Here is a 19,392-nt window from a genome sequence, read left to right as displayed (position 1 = left end):
AACCTTTTGTTTTGTTAGAATATTATATAAACCATCAGTTTTCAAAGTGTGTTCTATAAAGCGTAGTCACGGGATATGTCATTTATTAGCAATGATATTACAGTGGTGTAAATCACAACCCACCATTATTCATTATTATTAATATTTTAAATGTATTTTTTATCATCCTGTTTGCATGGATTGAATCTGATTTGCAATAACTAAAAAACAAGTAGGTTTATAAACCTAGCTGGTAGGGAGAATTAAATATTAAATGTCTTAAAAATTAAAATTAATTTCTTTGATATGCAAAGAAAGGATTTCAAATATATCATAAGATTTTTATTATTTGATTGATAGCAAGAAAGCTTAATCCAGGTGGAGATTCAGAAAAGTTCATACATGATCATTTTTTTACAAGTTATTGTTGAGAAACCTATCCGGAAGTAAAGCAAAACCACGCATTTGACATCTTTCATGACTCCGTGACATTTTACACACCAGTGAAATTTCACAGCGTCTCTGTGCGGTGAAACCGAGCCGCCATGGCGTCACATCATCCTACCGTCCGTGTTGAGCCTCTGACCAATCAGAGAATAGCGTGAGCTCTGCTCACCTCCTTCCTCTCTTCTGATTGGCTGAGCACGAGTCTAAATGGCGGGACTCGAGCGTCTACCAATCAGGAGCAGGTCCGCTCCTTCATTAGCATAAATTATTCAGCATCTTGAGCTCAGTTTGGATTCCGCACCTGGACTTAACATTATAGACCGCTTTAAAAACTATTTATAAAATGAACAAATATTAGAAATTTGGATATTTCTACACAGACAACCTTTCTTGCATTTGTTATTGCATGTTCTCACTCTTTCTTTTTTTGTTTTAATTATTTGTAATTGTTTTTAAACCATGTGGACTTTTTTGGGTATCGCGAGCTTCACATATGTGTACAAAAAATGCCAAGTGTTGGTGTTTCTGGCTCAGAGAGAGCTGTTGATAGCCGCATTGGGTTTCCTGGCAGTAGGAGCGATACTCACCTGTCACAGGTACAGGAGTGTAAAAACACCTCAGATATTACAGTTACTGCTGGAGATCCTCTCAGTTCTGCCTTTTACTAATAAAATCATCAACAAGTCAGAGGTTTCACAAAGGAACCACACATCAGAGGAGAAGAGAAAGGTAAGATTATTGTGCTCATTGTGATCTGTTTGGGTTTATACACATATCATATTTAAAGGCATACAGAAAGTTTCTCTTATAGACTTTTAAATAATTTTGTTTTTGGAAATAAAACGTGTTTCTGCTTAGTGAATATTTATTGAAATATTGATTTTTGATTGCATTTCAGTTGCACTATTCTTATTTATTATATCTGGCTTTAAAGTCATTCTTTTCACATGTAGGTTATTGAACCTGATGATCATTTACATCTTATCCTAAGATTTATTTATTTATTTACATTCACTTAACATTAACATTTACTGTCTACATTTGTGATTTATATTTACTTTCCACTTTGTTCAAACAAGTCACATGTCACTTTATATTTATCGAGGTGATTTGCTTTTAAATATTAGCATTCAGCAAATTGTAAGTTGTCTGGCATTATCATGGAAGATAACCCTCATTTAGGTAAGCTAACACTCAGGTGTGATAATAATTAGGTAAGCTAACACTCAGGTGTGATAATAATTAGGTAAGCTAACACTCAGGTGTGATAATAATTAGGTAAGCTAACACTCAGGTGTGATATTTAGGTAAGCTAACACTCAGGTGTGCTAATAATTTGGTGAGCTAACCCTCAGGTGTGCAAACCCCCAGGTGTGCTAACCCCCAGGTGTGCTAACACTCAGCTGTGCTAAACAGCAGGTGTGCTAACTCTCAGGTGTGCTAAACAGCAGGTGTGCTAACCCCCAGGTTGAGCTAATTCTGAGGTGATGTTACCTGAGTGTTAGCTATCAAGCTATTAGGCTTGGAAAAAAACTTCCCCACATATTTTACATACATTGTCATTCATATTTGTCATACATATTTTTAACTTTTATACTTTAAGTAAATGTTAACATTTATACTTTTTTATATGAGTAAATAATTATACAGCAGCATTTTTTTTATTTATTATAAGCCCCCTCAGCTTAATCAATAATTGTAGTATTTTTTGGCACTACTTGCTTTCAATGAAAAACAAGTGCTAATATATGAAAATCTAATAATATTTTCATTATGTTAAATGTTTCATTATGGTTGGACTCATCTCTCACTATTTTTATAGACTTTATAATATTTCTCTGAAAACAGGGAATGGTCATAATAATGTAAAGAGACAATTATGCATAAAAAAAACATGCTATTAACATTTATATGCTTTTTGAAATCCTTGCATTACTAAATCATTCTATATTTTATGATGAACCCATCTAAACATCATCTATATCATTGTTCAGAAATACTGAAATGATATTCATCCAGTCAGGAGAATAAAATCTTTAAAGCTGGATGCTTTCTTGTTAGAACACGTTTGCCATAAAGATCAAAAGTCACTTCTCTCTCCACTCATGACTAGAGAGTAACCAAGAGGAAAGGAGTAAGAACCAAAGAAGTAACCTTGAGCACAGGAAGTACCTCAGAGTGTGCATCCTCAGCTGATCCGGAACCAGATGTCATCATTGTGGGTGCTGGTGTGCTGGGTTGTGCCATGGCGACCGTGTTGGCGCGAGATGGGCGAAAGGTTACCGTGGTGGAAAGAGATCTGCGTGAGCCAGACAGAATCGTAGGAGAACTTTTGCAGCCAGGTGGCTATCGGACACTCAGAGAGCTGGGGCTGGAGGGTAAGCCAGAACAGATGACTCATGGATAAGATTCTTTAGAGCTGAGATGCTAAATGGATTCTCAGATTAAATCATTATTCACACATTTACACGACTTCCTTTTTTTAGGTGCAGCAGAGGGCCTGGATGCTCACGTGGTCAGTGGGTATGTAATCCATGACTTAGAGAGCCATTCAGAGGTGGAGATCCCTTACCCACAAGATGAGCGTGGCATTCAGTGCGGCCGAGCCTTCCACCACGGACGCTTCATCATGGGCCTGCGACATGCTTCTCTTAAAGAACCCAAGTAAGCGTCTGAGTAACACAGTGTGAAAAAAGAACTTCACTGAGCTGAGATGAATAAGAGACATGACTCATATAAACAGGAAATAAAAATATCCTGTGATTTGTCACATGCTAGTTCTGGGAATGAATCTAATAGTTATTTATACAGTGTACGTTTAGCAGCAATTTGTGCTGTTATTTGAGTAAATGCGGCTGTTAAAACGGATATTATACCATTTCTAACTGAAATTGATATCTTAATTTCATCTGTATTTAAGACTTTATCTTTAAGACATTATCTTGCTTTAGAACCAAGAATGCTGATACCATGCCATACATTAGAAGAGGAAAAAAGGAACAGAAATGGCATTTAGAAAAAGCTTCATGTCTCTCAATAAAGGGTACTGAATAGCTGCATTAGGCATCGAACTTTATTGTACACAAAGGTGAAAAGTAACAAATTATATTTACTCGTTCTTGTGCATCTTTTCAAAGCTTTTAAAATCTGTAATTTCTACTTAAGTATGTTCTGTTTGTAGTATTGTACAAAACAAAAACAAAGCAAGGTGGAAAAATCGTGCCCTGGTAACTACTGAACTGATTAAAGGGCAGAGAATAAACACCCTAAACTCACATGAAAGAAAGATGGAGATGGACAAGACAGACTATAACCGAAATGACGTCGAATCGAAAGTTCAGCGTGTGCGCTCACTGTCGGAAATCTGAATCTGAGAAATCTGAAGAGTTTTATCATTTGTACAGTGTGGCGTTTAAAGAGGGCACAGTAACCAGTCTTCTGGAGGAGGATGACTGTGTAACGGGGGTTCAGTATCGTGAGAAGGACACTGGGAAAATCAAGGTACACACACACACACACACACACACACACACACACACACACACACACACAGAGAGTCATAAAAAGTTAATGTTTAGCTACACTCTTCAGTTTAAATCATACAGTAGATCTCTGGTTTAAGGTGAAAGAAAGAAGAGACAGCATGGGGTTCACCAGCCAAAAATACGGTTTTATTCTGCCACAATCACAATCTTGGGTTTACTTTCACTTTTTAGTGGCTAAAGCATATACACACATGCACACACGCTTAACTCGGTGTCTTTCTCTCTATATATATAGGCTTTATTCTCTCCCCACTTTTATCCTCTTCCTCACTCACTGCAACAAAGAACATTGATTACAGCTGTCCAATCCTCATTCATTTCGAGTGTCATGTGATCTCCCCATGTCCAAGTCTGTTTCCTCCTAAATACGTTAACAGTGTTGGACCTACAGCTGTGTAAACCATACCAATCGCTTCCTCTGGCTCCGTCCCCATTCACAAACTAAAACTCAGGCATGAAGCGTATGAACCTTACATCAGGCTTAAAGGTACACTGTTATATTTTTGTTCTCACTGAAGCTATGAAAATGTGTCTTTTTGAAAGTGACATCCTAGTGTCAGGAAAAAAAATCAGTGTAGTATTAAGATGAGCTTTACAAAGACAGCAGGATGTTTCTTATTCATCCATCTTCAGTAAGTACCGTATGCTGATGTGGTGGGTTGTGGTGGATCCAGAGTTTGTCTCAGAAACACTAAATGTAACCCAGTGGTGAGAAGCTGGTGCATTGCATGGCTCTATGAACACACAAGCACACATTAGTTCGCCCCAGCACCTCCTTCTAACATGTTTTTAAAAGAGGAAATGGAGACTTGGACATGGTGAGCACCTGTGAATCTCCATATGAATGAGGACACTTGACTTGAGTTTAGAAACCAAGACTTTCTTAAAATCATTAAATGGCACTAAAAGTGTCCTTCAATGGGTCGTTTCTCCTCAGGAGATTCATGCTCCTCTGACGGTAGTCGCTGATGGTTGTTTCTCCAAGTTCCGTAAGAGCCTAGTGTCAGAAAAAGCCAAGATCTCGTCACATTTTGTTGGCTGCTTAATGAGGGTAAGATACAACCTAACTATTGTGTATTTATATATAATACACTTACATCAGTTATCAATGAATTATCATAAATTAACAAGACTGTTTGAGACTTTCAGGGTGCATCAATAGTCAAATTTAGTATAAAAATACTCTAAATAATAAACCTCTTGTCAAATGATTTCTCTAATTTGCTCCTGATTCTGTACATATGTTCTGGCGATGTAGTGATATAACGTGTGATTTCTGTCTGCTCTCTCAGGATTGTCCTCAGTTTAAGTCTAATCACGCAGAGCTGGTTCTAGCAAACCCCAGTCCAATCCTGGTCTACCAGATCGCCTCCAATGAGACCAGAATTTTGGTGGACATCAGGGGAGAGATGCCCAGAGACCTGTCAGAGTACATGGTGGAGAAGATTCATCCTCAGCTTCCAAGTAGGATCGGTTTCTAAATACACTGTATGGACAAAAGTTTGTGGACACCAGACCATAAGATCCGTGTGTGCTTTCTGAACATCCCATTCCACATTTAGTCTCCGTTATAATCCCCTCCATTCTTCTGGGAAGATGTTTCACTAGATTTTGGAGTGTGCTTGTGTAGATATGTGCTCATTCAGCCATGAGGGGGTTAATAAAATCAGGTAGTAATGTAGGTGAGGTGAGGAGGCCCAAAGGTGTTCAGAAGGGTTGAGGTCAGAGCTCTATAGCAGGCCACTGTAGATGTTCCACTCCAACAAATGTAAAGTATATCTTAATGGAGCTCGCATGGTCCAGATGTCCGGAGTCAGGAGTCCATGTAGTGTAGCTTTGCTTTTGTACTACTAATTGTAGTAGAAATTGTGTTGTATAAATGCGACATCACGCTCCTTTTGATTGATCAGTGTCAGTAATGGTTATTTTGTGTTCTGTGTGTAGGACATTTACAAGAGCCCTTTATGCTCGCTCTGCAGAATGACCGTCTGAGGACGATGCCTGCGAGCTTCCTGCCTCCGTCACCAGTCAACAAACCAGGTAACATGCAGGACTGATCAAGAGATTATGATGTTTAATTTCACTTATTTCAGGATAGCAATTAATATTTTTTTATTGCTTGACTTTAAATGATCATATTATTCAGCAATTGACAAGATGATAAGTGTCATAGCAGTGGGATACACAGGAGCTTGTATGTGGGGTCTACACATGTATAAAACATGTACAATTAATAATATTATCCCAGTGCCAGATGGAGAAATATATGAATTCAGAGTAACTTTGTACTCTGTAACACTGACAGGAGTTTTGCTTCTGGGAGACGCCTACAACATGAGACATCCTCTGACCGGAGGGGGGATGAGTGTCGTGTTTAGTGACGTCCGCATCTGGAGAGAGCTGCTGAGGAACATTCCAGATCTGTATGATGATGACGCCATGCTTCAGGTAACCAGGGTTACCAAGTATGTTTTAGTGTAATGACATTTTACACTACAGGAGTATAGAATATATATATTTGAGTTTGAGAAAAAGAAAAATAAGAAGGAATTAATGAGACTTAGAAGTGAGATTGAATGAATCAGTCTGGTGACATTGTAAAAAGTGATATTGTGTGATTTTTTCTACATGATCCCCATTTCAACGAGTGTTGCAAAGCTTAGAGTGTCCAGATTCCTCTAGAAAAATTTCTCTTCATACTCTTCTTTATACTCTTCATACTGAGTTTGAAGTTTTTTTAATAAAAAATATTAAAAGCCTGTTTTTTGCTTATTATTACTTATAACTAAATTAATTAATTTGCGTGTCACTTCACGTTGGGTAACAGTAAATCACTGTGTAAAATATATACACTGTATGAAAAATAAGTTATTGGGACGCCTGACCTAATCATGAAAATAAGGGCAGTATATTAATGTTGTTCTGTTCAATAGGCAAAGAAGAAATTCTACTGGAAGCGAAAGTCATCACACTCGTTTGTGGTGAACGTTCTGGCCCAAGCTCTGTACGAGCTGTTCGCCGCAACAGACAGTACGTCCTTTTCATTGCTTTGGTTTTTCCTCTTCACTATTGAGAACAGTTAGCGAGAACAGTGTACTGAATAAACTCAAACTAGAGTTTCAAAAAAGAGCTTCATGTTGTGGCTGTTTTTTGAAGCTGGAAATTTTTTTTTGTTTTCAGGTTCTCTGCACCAGTTAAGAAGAGCCTGCTTCCACTATTTCAAACTGGGTGGAAAATGTGTCAATGGGCCAATAGGCCTGCTGTCCGTGTAAGTGATACACTGATGAAGTAAACGTGTATATGAAACATTCCCTTTTCCGTGTTGATGTCTGATCCTTTCTCATATTACTGTAGGTTAACACCAAAGCCCATGACTCTGATCGGACACTTTTTCGCCGTAGCCTTGTACGCCACCTACTTCAGTTTCAAATTCGAGTCATGGCTGATGATCCCAAGGGCCCTGATGAACAGCGGAATGATTATTTACCGTGCCTGCACCATTTTATTCCCCCTCATCTATTCGGAGCTGAAGTACCTGGTGTACTGAGCCACACTTAACAGGCACGTGGACAACCTAAAGACTGCAGTCAGTTACATAGGAAAGCAGAAGAACAGACCCAGACGTGCCTTTCACCATCACACATCTACAACCTCACATCTGTTAATTTATAAAGATAAAAGCGCCCGATTCACACATCGACTATAGGATGACTGGCTTTAAATGAATTCAGTAACATTTTGTTTTTTGAATTGGGAAGAACTTGAGGCCGTGCACTGCTACAAAGAACCGTCAAAAATTTTATACAGAATACACGTTCGGTGTTTTTAGTCGTACCATTAAACCTGTTTAAAAAAAACAAAACAAAAAAAGTCATGCAGCATGTAATTTTAGCAAAAGCTGTGATATATTTTTTTATGTATAAAAATTTACAGCAGTTGAAGCTCCAAAAATGAAATGTATCTTTTCTCTTTGGAGTCAAATCTAAGCTGTACATTTAGCTTTTTAGAATGATTGTGCCTTTGATTAAATATAGCATTTTCACTGCTGTTTGTAACTCGTGTAACTGGTGTGGGTACATATACATTCTGCTGTGGATTCTGATTTCCAGAACAAATTAATATTTCTGAAAAGGATGGAAAAGTAATTTCTATTGAGCAGCTGCTTTTTTAATATAAAAAAAAGGAAAGAAAAATACCCCAAAACAAACAAACAAAAAAAAGCAGAAATAGTGAACCAGATGTTCTCCAGTGGACGCAGGGTGCCACATATACAAGTTTTTTCCCCCACATCTCTTAAGAGTAGCTTTTCAAGTTCTGAAGCTGGAGAAATGCACAGTTCATCCACACGGGGGCAGCAGCAACACAAACCACTTCAAGCCTTTTTCAATTTTCAAAGAAAAGCATGCAGGAGTGTGTTGTCATTATTTCCGCTTCACTTGTGTCTATTATGATTTATGTTTGCACAAAAATAACCATATTATTACCAAGTTGACTTTTAAAAAACAAACAAACAAAATTTTGATTACAAGAACTTTTTATTATACTTTTTTTTTTACATCACTATTACATCATAATCCAGCTAATCAGCTGGAACGTTTTTGTTCACGCTGGACCTCGTCTTTGACTCCACATGGACAGAACTTGCTGGTGTGGGAAAAGTGATGAGGGCTTGGATGATTACCTGCACTTCTTCACCCTCCTCATCCTCCCGCAGCCTGCGAACAGTGAATCTACACAGCAACGAAGACACAGCATCGGGACGAGACGCGTGAGGAGAGAACTCTAAACCCCCACTGGACATTAGATCGAGAGCTTTTAGCTACATTTTCCCCTCCCCAACAGTGTAGCAGAAAGCTCTTCAAAACAGCAAACATCTGTTAGTTTCTAAACACACACAAAAAAAAAGGAAGAAAAAAGATGATAAACACTGTACAGCTACTGCAAAGAAAGCCGAAAGCATCTGGCTTTAAACTAGATTAAAGTGCTAGAAGCAACCCACCAATCCACACTCTAGATTTATCCGCTAGTAATTATATATATATATATATATATAGGAACAGATCTACTATTTGAACATTACTTTACAGGGTAATATACTGTACATTATATCAGTAACAGCTGAGATATCAGCACAAAAAAAAATCACTGTCACGTAACAGCAATATATAATTACATATATATATATTTATATAGAATTTGTTATATAATTATGTACATAAATATATCATTGTATTTAAAAAAAAAAAAAAAAAAAAAAAAACCCTTCAGCTTTTCAAGTGATTCCCTGAAAAGCTATTTTTTTCTTTTTAAACGTAAAAGCTTTTATGATCGAGTTTGAAACAGAGACGGGAAGAACAGAACCCCCCCCCCCTCCCAAAAAAAAAAGCCCCCGTCTGGATTATTGAGGTTAACAAGAACAGTAATTTGCATATTCCACAAAATCTATTGCGACACATTACTGTCTACGAACAGTACACACGACCCTCCACACATGGAGGAAGCTGAACTCACACACAAACCCACTGAACAGAACGGTACGACAATGGACTTCTTTATAGATTAAGGGCTATGTGCTTTACCGAGGATGAAGAATAGAGGATGGAGAATGACAGAAAAGACTATGGATTCACAACACTTGTAATAATTTACTTCAGGAGAAATCCCATCCCCCCCTGCATGTATTCTCGCAGTTTATTTGCTCTCTGTAGGGACGCCGCTTTAATCGGGCGGTCCTGATAACCAGGTCGAAGCCTTGTCGAGTCTTGAAGGGCACAGGAATGTGTTTCGTAGTTACTTCCGTCACTTTTCTGTCCATCTCCTGTAAAGCCATCGCATAAACATCATCCGATTATTACCCACAGGATAAAGCCTTCTGTCTCGGACCTGTGCCGTCCCAAACCCAGGCCAGCATCACCATCTGATGTTCGGAGTGCTCCAACGGACCTCCTGTAATCAGTATATATATATAAACATATATATGTGTGTGTGTGTGTGTGTGTGTATACGCTCACTGATGATTGTCACGGTGCGTCTCAGCTTTTTCTGCTCAACCAAACACACCCTGCACTGAAGCTGGGAACAAAGTGCACATGGCAACAGCATGAGGAGAGAGAAAGAGAGGGTGGGGGTGGGGGGTGGGTAGGGGTGGGTTGGAGATCTGTGATCTGTGTTAAATGCACAAATATCATGTGGCAAGCATAAAGAGATTATGCCTCGTTAGAACAGGCTTCCTGGGAGCTGAGGTGATGCACATTAAGGTTTGGGACACCTCTGGCCAGCACAGAGACATCTGGTTGTCTGTCTTTCCCTGACTGGAGCCATCTTTCTCTCTCTCTCTCTCTCTCTCTCTCTCTCACTCTCTCTCTCTCTTGCTCGTGGAGAGAGTGGACTACTCGAAGGACCAGATCTCAATGTCCTGCACGAAGAAGTCCTCTTTCACTGAGAGCATAGGATTCCCAAAGGTTTTGCATGAGTGACTCCTGCCATGGTAAAGATCGCCGTCCAACCACAAACCAAACTCACCGCTGTAAGAGAAGGAGAAGGTTGAACGCTATTAGAACGCTGTTAAATAAATTTACTTCCTATAGGGGGCGACCACAAACGGTCGACAATTCGATGCCTCGATAGAAGGAGACGATTGGACTACCGATCTCTCAGTCGAATCTTCGCAGAGATGTTATAAAACAGGGATCATGTTTTAATTTAATTGTGTAAATTAATATTTGATTGTTTTTCAGTGCCCACTCCCCCCAGCCCACACACACAATTCGACTAATTTGATTATGTAAATCCTTAATCGAGGACACCTCAAAAAATTCCTTACTTACAAAGTTCTAATATTATAAACGACTATAAAGACAACCATGACATGAAAACACTTAACCCTAGCTAATAATGAAGACAATGTAATGTAATGGTGCTTGATTTTACTGTGAACAGAGCAGATGTCAATTTGTATTGTAATGCTTAAAGATCAACACATTAACTGCCCGTGCAGCTTTAAATATTCTACTTTTGTTTGCTATTCGGAGTGGACAGGACAAACACGACGCATCGTCTCGTTCTCTCGGGGAACTAGGGTCACATACGTAACCTAGAGACGTTTTTTCCGGGTTCCGGTCCGCTGTAATTACGAGAGCCGCCACTAGAGGCGAATCACTGACTGCTGTAGTTCAGTACTATTTTACATGGTGTATTAGGGTTTATTTTATCCAGTATTTATTTTAAAAAACATTGATTAATCGGTTATTGGTAATTACGACCGTACCTAGATATCCGTATTGCTAAAATCCACTATCGATCAACCTCTAGTTATTAACATTGCTTAAATTCACCCACCAACCACATGCACAAGTAAGACTTTACATACATTACATTTAAATATTACATTTATTTACATTACATACCAAATTGGCCCCACATGTAAAAAAAGGAAAAAATAAGTAGCCCTCACAGAAAAAAAGTTTTGGGGACCCCTGAGCTAAATGATATAAAAATAAATGATTTCTGGTCTATAGGTTAAGAATTTTCTGTTTCTGGCTTTAAGCTCATCCTTTATTTGCCTAATGAAGAGAATTGCACTACATGGTTAATATTATTATAAAATGGTTTAACCCTGGAAACACTTTTCCAGTCATTGCGTGGATTCGGGGGATTTTTACATGCATGCTTTCTACCATTTGTTAATTTTTCATAAGAATCTGTTAAAAGTACATTATACTGTTATACACACAATCCAATGAATAACGTAAAACCCTTTAAAAAAAAAAAGATTTACCTTCCTCCACCAAATGCCAGGGAGTCCATGTCTCCTTTGATAAAGAACATGTTATCGCCTGTCCATTTAAAGACCTGCAGGCAGAGGAAAAAATCCAGCACAAAGTAAAAAAAAAAGAATTCACTGAGCTTCAATTACACTGTAAATACACCACGTTGATGTCGCACCTCAAACTGCGGATAGAAGGAGTAGAGGAAGGTTTCTCCTGTGCCATAGAATCCGTCGCTGACTTTAAAGGGCTCTGATGCTAATGCCCCGAACACCTAGACATCACACAGATCATTTTAATGAGCAAATGTAATTATGGGCTTCAACGCGTTGTTTACAGGCTACTGAATTCCTCCAGTGCCTCTCTCTCTCTCTCTCTCTCTCTCTCTCTCTCTCTCTCTCTCTCTCTCTCTCTCTCTCTCTCTCTCTCTCTCTCTCTCTCTCTCTCTCTCTCTCTCTCTCAGACTAAATGAATTGCTAAAATGCACAAAGGCAATAGATGGAGATCATAATAATGTCACACACAAGAGCAAAATAAATCAAGGTTTCAATCAAAACACCAACAGAGAGCCATTAGTCTAGCAGACTAACACTCACACTAACCAGTCCCTCAGCACTTCCATTCATGTCAAGCACGTCTTTAAAGAGAAGTCTTACCTGCCCATCGCTGTCTTTAATGACGAGGAGCACGGGAGAGTCCTGCCCCTGCATGATCCGGTACAGGGTTTTAATACTCATGCCATGCTTAGATGTACCGAACGCCAGGGTCCATGGATAGCCTATGGTTCTGGGTGGGAGATATTTTGCCAGCTGTGTAATAAGATGGAGATCCTCTTATAAGCAGAGATATTTTTAAAGAAAAAAAAATATATACACATTCCAAATAAATGGCATGAAAAGAATAAAAAACAAATCACTGTAGCGCAGAAAAGAAACACGTCAGGGGGATGAAACTGAACTCTCAAAGGCCTCCGGAGTCATCAGCGCCCAATTACAGTAGCAATGACCTTTAAACACCAACCGGCCGACAACCTGACCATGCACGATACAGCACCATGTGTACACACACACACACACACACACACACACACACACGCGCGCCTAGAAAATGCTATCAAATCCTTGTATAAACCTGTGTGAGGCTACACCAGTCTCGCTCTGCTCCAAGGATAACCTTTTGTCTGATTTACCAAAAGTACAGGACTTTAGGGTGTACCTTTACAGATCTGTTTTCTAAAATAAAAATAACAAGCCCACTAGAGACGACTAGATTTCCGAACGAGCATGACTCGGATACAGGCGTAGTCCAGCAGCCTTTATTCAGTACATGAATGAAAAAAACATGTTGAGCCTACAAAAGTGCTCTTTTAACTAACACACACACACACACACACACACACACACACACACACACACACACACACACACACACACACACACACACACACACACACACACACACACACACACACACACACACACACACACACACACACACACAGCAATCCTTCCTAAGGCTGTAATTACTCACACATATCGTCCACACTGCCAGATGTTGTTACAATTTTTAGCAATTTTTCCCTCCCCTATAAGCACTTAAATGTACACATAGTCTGGAAATTATTCTATAATAACAACATACAACATACAACATATATATATAAAAAATATACACTTTTTTTTATACCACAATGATGCTCACAAAAGCACTTGATAAAATGTAAAATACAAAAACACAAAGCTTTTCTGTCAGTGTAAAATGATCTATAACTGATCAATAATTTGAGGATGTAAAAAAATAAATTAAAAAAAGCAGCTTTTGGAGGGAGGTAAGAGATCGATGAGTTCCTTACCACATGTAGAGGGAAGCTAACGCTTGAAGCAACCCTAGCAAAGCTGGGATTGAGTTAACTCACCTTCTCGATCTGTTCAGCCTCCAGGAGGTCACTAGGTTCACTCAGGTTGGGTTTAAAGGTTTCCGGCTCCAGGCTGGCTGTAATGGATGTGCCATGTTTGGAGTTTAGCTCTTCTTTTGTGGTGATCTAAAAGCGGAGAAAAAAGTGTAAGCGAAGTACGCAGCGGGTTACTGCAAGAACCTACATTTCCATCCTGTTTTTATGGTTTAGACTTTTCAACCTAATTTTCTTTAGTATGCTTTTTTAACAGCAGGAGTTTAAATGTCCTCAAAAAAGTTTTTATTTTCTTATTTTTTTTTTATTTAAATGACCATGCGTGCAAAGAAAAAAAAAAAAGTAACCAATTATTCGAACGTAGAATGATTTTTATCTATACATTTACACCTGCCCTATCTTTGATCTATACCCATCTACACTATTATACAAGTACATATATCAAGTAACCGACTAACCTACATCACAAGCAAAACACTCACAGGACTGCCCAGTTTCATAGAATAGTGGCAAAGACAGACACTTTGCCTCTTGCAGCCTGTATACACTCGGGTTACACAACCCTTGCTTGAATTACCTGCATTGTCCATAGCAAACAATTAAGCAAACCCACTATGGAGCCCTAACTTCCATCTTTTTTCTACAGTACACCCGCTTCACTATCCTTCATTGCAGATGATACACCACAGCGCCTACCTAAGTAGTGCTTGCTGCAAAAGTTATTAAGGATGTAGTGAGTCTATTATAAAAATTATAAAATTATGATTATTACAATAATAATAATAAAAAATTATTTTTTATATATATATATATATATATATATATATGTATGTGTATGTATAATATATACATGTGTATGTGTGTATATGTGTGTGTGTGTGTGTGTGTGTGTGTGTGTGTGTGGCAGCCTGGGAAACCCATACACACAAATATTTTTTGGCTGTTTACCAGAACAGTGGTGGGTTTTGGGCTTTTCCAGACGGTCACACTTTTCTCAACTCGCAAACATTTCCATGCTTGCTGCTATACAGTTGTGTCCGGCACAACCGTATTGCACTGCTACGCTAAGGAAATGAAAAGTGAAGCTAAGGACACTCAGGATGTGTCAATACTAAGAAACTCTAAGAAGAGTGGTCTAGGTTTTCTTTGGGGATCTATGGCCAGGCACCTGGAGCCGTTTGCACAGGGCACGCAGATCTTCACTGTTTAGCGCATCGATCCGGAGGTGATGTTCGCTCAGAGACACTACCTGGTACAGAAATAGGAAAGGGGAGGGGAAGGGAGAAGCCACAGCTGAGCATGGAGAGAGAGCGAGCACAGTAGTGAGCATGAAGTGCGAAAGCAATGTGTGGCCACGGCAGTCTACAGACACAATTTCACTGAATCATCAACATTTAAGATGGAAAACCTGTTGGTTGACTAAACTTTAATTCTCACTGTCAAAATGTGAGCAAGAGTTAAACCAAGTGTTTTGCATGGCTGTGTGAACTGTTTCTCAATACAATGTCTTGCAAAGACAAAAAAAAAAAAAAAAAAACACCCCAAAAAATACCCCAGCATCCCGCTTAATTTAATAGTTTTATTAGTGCCAGTCGTTGCCAGGCTACCTTTGGCCTGGTGGATCATCTTAGCTGTACAGAGACTGTTGCTATGTCACGGCTGAACAGAACTGGCCAAACAAGACCCATTAGTGGCAAAAAGCACTATTTGAGTTTGAACGCATGCAGCAATTCCTTGGTATTTCACCAGGAAACAGAATGCATCAGGGTTATTGAGTCATGCCAACATGTGAACCACAGGAACAAATGACTCAAAGGAGCTTAAAGAAAGCATACAAGAACAGCTACTCGTTTTAAATCGTCAGCCTCAGATGGGTTAACAGGTATTTGAACATTGGAAATCAGCAGACGAAATGTAGCGACATGGCAAGTTTGGGATTGTGTGAGCGTAAACATCACAAACTGGCACAAGTTTTGAGACGTCAGCGATTCCCAGTGGCAACAGAGAATTAGTCTAAACCGAATGACTCACTTTTCTACCACACGCGCAAACTCTCTCGGACGATTCCGCCCTGAAACTGGAACAAATCCTTCTATCAAACATGAGCTACAGATTTCAGAGGTTTTCAAATGTAGATAAGCGCAGAACTTTTATTGAAAGGTTTATTGGGGAACACTCCAGCACACTTTGAATTTCTACCAATTTCATTTGGAAAATACATTTGGATTTCTACCAATTTCCTAAATAAATATTTGTTTGTGTGCGTGTTTACAACCAGTTAGTTGCCAACAATCATTTGCTGGAGTCTGACTAATAAGATTCTGATCTTGAGGCTTCAGAAGGCAAAGAAACTCAAATCTGTAATCTGCCCATTCAGACCTGAGCACACACACGACACACACAATCAAGAAAGTAAAATAGTGAAAGCTTCAACTTTTTCCCCATAAAATTGCTCAATACATATTTTGTATTATAGTGTTTTAAAGTAAAATGGGTTTCAAGGTATTATATTGAATACTGACTCAGGTTTGAAGAACTACTGGGGCTTTTTTTTTTTTAACAGTACCATTATATTTAAGGGGAAAAGAACCTCTTTTGTCATAAAAAAGGGCAATATCATGCTAGGTTTAAGTGGATTACAAGAACACGCTTTCTAAAATTAATGATCTTTTAAATTCCCATCGATAAACATTACAATTATTCAGGAGTCCCAAATCACCGGGCTGCTGATCATGTGGTATCGGGTCGTATGAAAGAATCAAACTTTTACATTTTTATTGCATTTCCATTTTTTTTTTTTTTTTTTTTTTTTTTTTTTTACTTTTTTTGAGTTTTACTTTTTATTATTATAAATAAAAAATAAAAAAGTATTATTAATTTATTAATTAATTATATTAATAATTATTATTGAAATTTAATTACATCATTAATGATCAATGTACACAGTCTGGAAATTATTCTATAACAACATACTGCTGCATCACTTCATCAATTAGCTACTGACTTTTGCTGTGTTACAAAATGCATATATATATATATATATATATATATATATATATATATTTTTTTTTATATATATTTTTTATGTATGAAAGAATCAAACTTTTTTTACTTACATGATTTGCAGGGTGTTTTACTTTTTATTATTATTAATAATTGTTTTATTATTAATTAAATTCATTAATTATGATATTATTAATATGATAATCTATTAATATTAATTATTATTAATATAATATATTAATATTATTATTACATTATATATCCATCAATAAATCCAGCTTGCACTGATTCTACATTACGGTGAGTTGAGTTACACCATCATTGTATATGTAATTAAGCAGATAATATTAATAATAGTAATATGATATGCAAGTTTTTGTGTTATTGTGTTAGCACTCCCTCCACCTAGTCTGTGTTGCAGAAGGGTTATAATTATAAAGGATATTATTACATGACAGACATGCAGATTTCATGCTGTTCTTTCCTCCATATATAAATAATGTACACACACCAGTGTTCCCAATGCAAAGCTGTACATGGATTCATGACTCGCTGTACTTCATTAATCAGTCCTTTTTTCCATAACTGCAGGTTTAACTTCGACGCACGATGAAACTTTATAGAGCGCATACCTGAGCAAGCCCAGACATCTCAGCCTGTAATGATTTTCATAAACACTAAAAGCTCAGGTTTTACAGGCACAATGAAGATGATAATAAAGATAATAACGCCGGCACTCGGCGCAGGTCATTACGCTGTAGAACAACGCAATCAGGCTCATCAGAAGCACAACAGCACGTTATGGTCCATAAGCAGAAACAATCATCCATGCTGACTTACAAACATACACAGAAAAATCTTAACACTTTATTTACTAGATTTAGACAGTAAACAGGCATATTACTGACCTGTTTAGATTATGAGGGGGGTTATTCTGATGTCACCTTTTCATCAGTGGAGGATTTCTGATTGGGATAAGGATATCCCATAGATCGGCATGCTCTGTATTTTAGGTCTCAGTGTGTCACGGTCTACGCTGACCATCAGTGACCAAGCATGTCAGGAACACCTTCAGGAGCTATGTGACAAAAAAAAAACCTCCTACAGATTAACCCCTATTGCTGCTAGTTGAGATCAGCAGGACACACCCCTGAAGTGAGGCTTTTACCTTGTAGAGAGCATTTCATAAGATGAAACCCAGACTTGTTCAGGAAACTCAAATCTCTCTTTTTTTTAATAGATGCACTGTAATATTGGTGTCCAGATAGTTCCAGATCATTATTTTTGTGAACCAGATAACAATAAAACCAGAACATCTCCCAGGACTTAGAGACAGAAACTTGGATCTCAGCACTCTGGTCTCTGGTTCTCTCTGCCCTGGTGTTAGCGAGAAGACTTTTCAAACACCAGGACACTCGTGTACGTCTCTTACAGAATAATACACCAAGAACAACCAAACAGCACGTGTTGTGGATCTCAAACCACCATAAACATCGCGACAGTCCCGAGATCAACATGGTTGTGTGTGTAAAACTCAGCTAGCAGCGTGCAGCCAAACCCCCACAGACCGCGAGAGGAGCTCCGGTCCCCCCGGAGCACGCGAACACACTGCTACGTACATAGGTATACTTAGCAGTGAGCTTCTCCACTTCCTTCGATCTTCTGGAGAACATGGCTCTTCACGACGAGGCGCCGTTTCCCTACGACCACGCCGACGAGCCACAACAAGAAGAAAAAAAAAAACTGAAAACCGAACTGAAAACAGGACTTTTTTTTCCCTACAAATGTGATCGACATCTGCAGAACCAATGAAACGTCGGGTACAAAACAAAGCTTTAATCTGATTGGCTCCCAAACAGAAAGCGGGCCCGCCTACCGCACAGCTGTCCGCAAGCGCATTTAAGGAAACAGTGCGCCCTATTCCTCTCCGACGAAACCGAGAGCTGCCACCGTGTTTTTAACACACACACACACACACACACACACACACACACACACACACACACACACACACACACACACACACACACACACACACACACACACACCACTTTAACCAAATATTTTATTTCTTAAATAACTTCTCAAGACACGACCAAATGTGCAAACAAGGACAAAATAAAAAGGTCTCACACACACACACACTCACACACACACACACACACACACACACACACACACACACACACACACACACACACACACACACACACCACTTTAACCAAATATTTTATTTCTTAAATAACTTCTCAAGACACGACCAAATGTGCAAACAAGGACAAAATAAAAAGGTCTCACACACACACACACTCACACACACTCACACACACACACACACACACACACACACACACACACACAGTACCATGTCTGCAACCCTAGGGCAATTAGCAAAGATTATTCACGCATTTTATACATAATTAATATCGAACTCACTACATTATCACAAGACCGGACTAAACTCCTATCTAAAGTCAAACAGAATAAAATGTAAAACCCTGCACGAGCTCAGAAACTTGTTTTTGACGTGTACACTTGAGGGGAGGACACTTTACTTCACACTCAACTCAAGACTATGAGGCTTTGTTTTTTGTTTGTTAAGAGTCAAGAACTGCCAAATCAATCTGCTTTGTTTCCTTCATCATTGATTTACATTAAAATTTAAAGTGCTGCCCCAGTACCAGTATCGCTTTCTTCATAGAGAGGATTGGTTTCAGCGTCGCTCACACCAGATTGCTGCACC

General features: G+C 38.6%; 2 protein-coding genes across 5 annotated transcripts in view; one reads left to right on the top strand and one right to left on the bottom strand.

Moving 5' to 3' along the window:
• The first annotated feature begins 704 nt into the window (after positions 1 to 704).
• Positions 705 to 9,340, top strand: sqlea (squalene epoxidase a). The gene is made up of 11 exons (XM_083529956.1): positions 705 to 1,155; positions 2,540 to 2,804; positions 2,913 to 3,090; positions 3,831 to 3,927; positions 4,909 to 5,022; positions 5,264 to 5,435; positions 5,916 to 6,011; positions 6,277 to 6,419; positions 6,905 to 7,001; positions 7,152 to 7,239; positions 7,326 to 9,340. Exons 1-11 carry the CDS (start codon positions 886 to 888, stop codon positions 7,516 to 7,518), a joined length of 1,713 nt encoding a protein of 570 aa, XP_083386082.1. The 5' UTR covers positions 705 to 885; the 3' UTR covers positions 7,519 to 9,340.
• A 758-nt stretch (positions 9,341 to 10,098) lies between these two features.
• oxr1a (oxidation resistance 1a) overlaps positions 10,099 to 19,392 on the bottom strand; it is a 179,562-nt gene continuing 170,268 nt past the window's right edge. For 2 of the 4 annotated variants that reach the window (XM_083529909.1, XM_083529910.1), the window contains 6 exons: positions 14,815 to 14,895; positions 13,653 to 13,778; positions 12,394 to 12,546; positions 11,916 to 12,011; positions 11,749 to 11,822; positions 10,099 to 10,495 (listed from right to left, as the gene is read on the bottom strand). In XM_083529909.1, the coding sequence (XP_083386035.1) occupies positions 10,360 to 10,495; positions 11,749 to 11,822; positions 11,916 to 12,011; positions 12,394 to 12,546; positions 13,653 to 13,778; positions 14,815 to 14,895 (666 nt within the window). In that variant the 3' untranslated portion in view covers positions 10,099 to 10,359. The remainder of the gene's footprint in view (positions 10,496 to 11,748; positions 11,823 to 11,915; positions 12,012 to 12,393; positions 12,547 to 13,652; positions 13,779 to 14,814; positions 14,896 to 19,392) is intronic. The other 2 variants (XM_083529911.1, XM_083529912.1) reach the window with 1 other exon arrangement.

This window comes from Silurus aristotelis (assembly GCF_946808225.1).
Source record: "Silurus aristotelis genome assembly, chromosome: 25".
Taxonomy (NCBI): domain Eukaryota; kingdom Metazoa; phylum Chordata; class Actinopteri; order Siluriformes; family Siluridae; genus Silurus; species Silurus aristotelis.
The sequence above is the reverse complement of the archived record's forward strand: the minus strand, read 5'-3'. Positions and strand labels throughout refer to the sequence as shown.

Coding starts and splice junctions, on each gene's coding strand:
- sqlea (XM_083529956.1), top strand. CDS start 886: ATGTGGACTTTTTTGGGTATCGCGAGCTTCACATATGTGTACAAAAAA. Junction 1,156..2,539: donor CATCAGAGGAGAAGAGAAAG/GTAAGATTATTG, acceptor ACTCATGACTAG/AGAGTAACCAAGAGGAAAGG. Junction 7,240..7,325: donor CCAATAGGCCTGCTGTCCGT/GTAAGTGATACA, acceptor ATATTACTGTAG/GTTAACACCAAAGCCCATGA.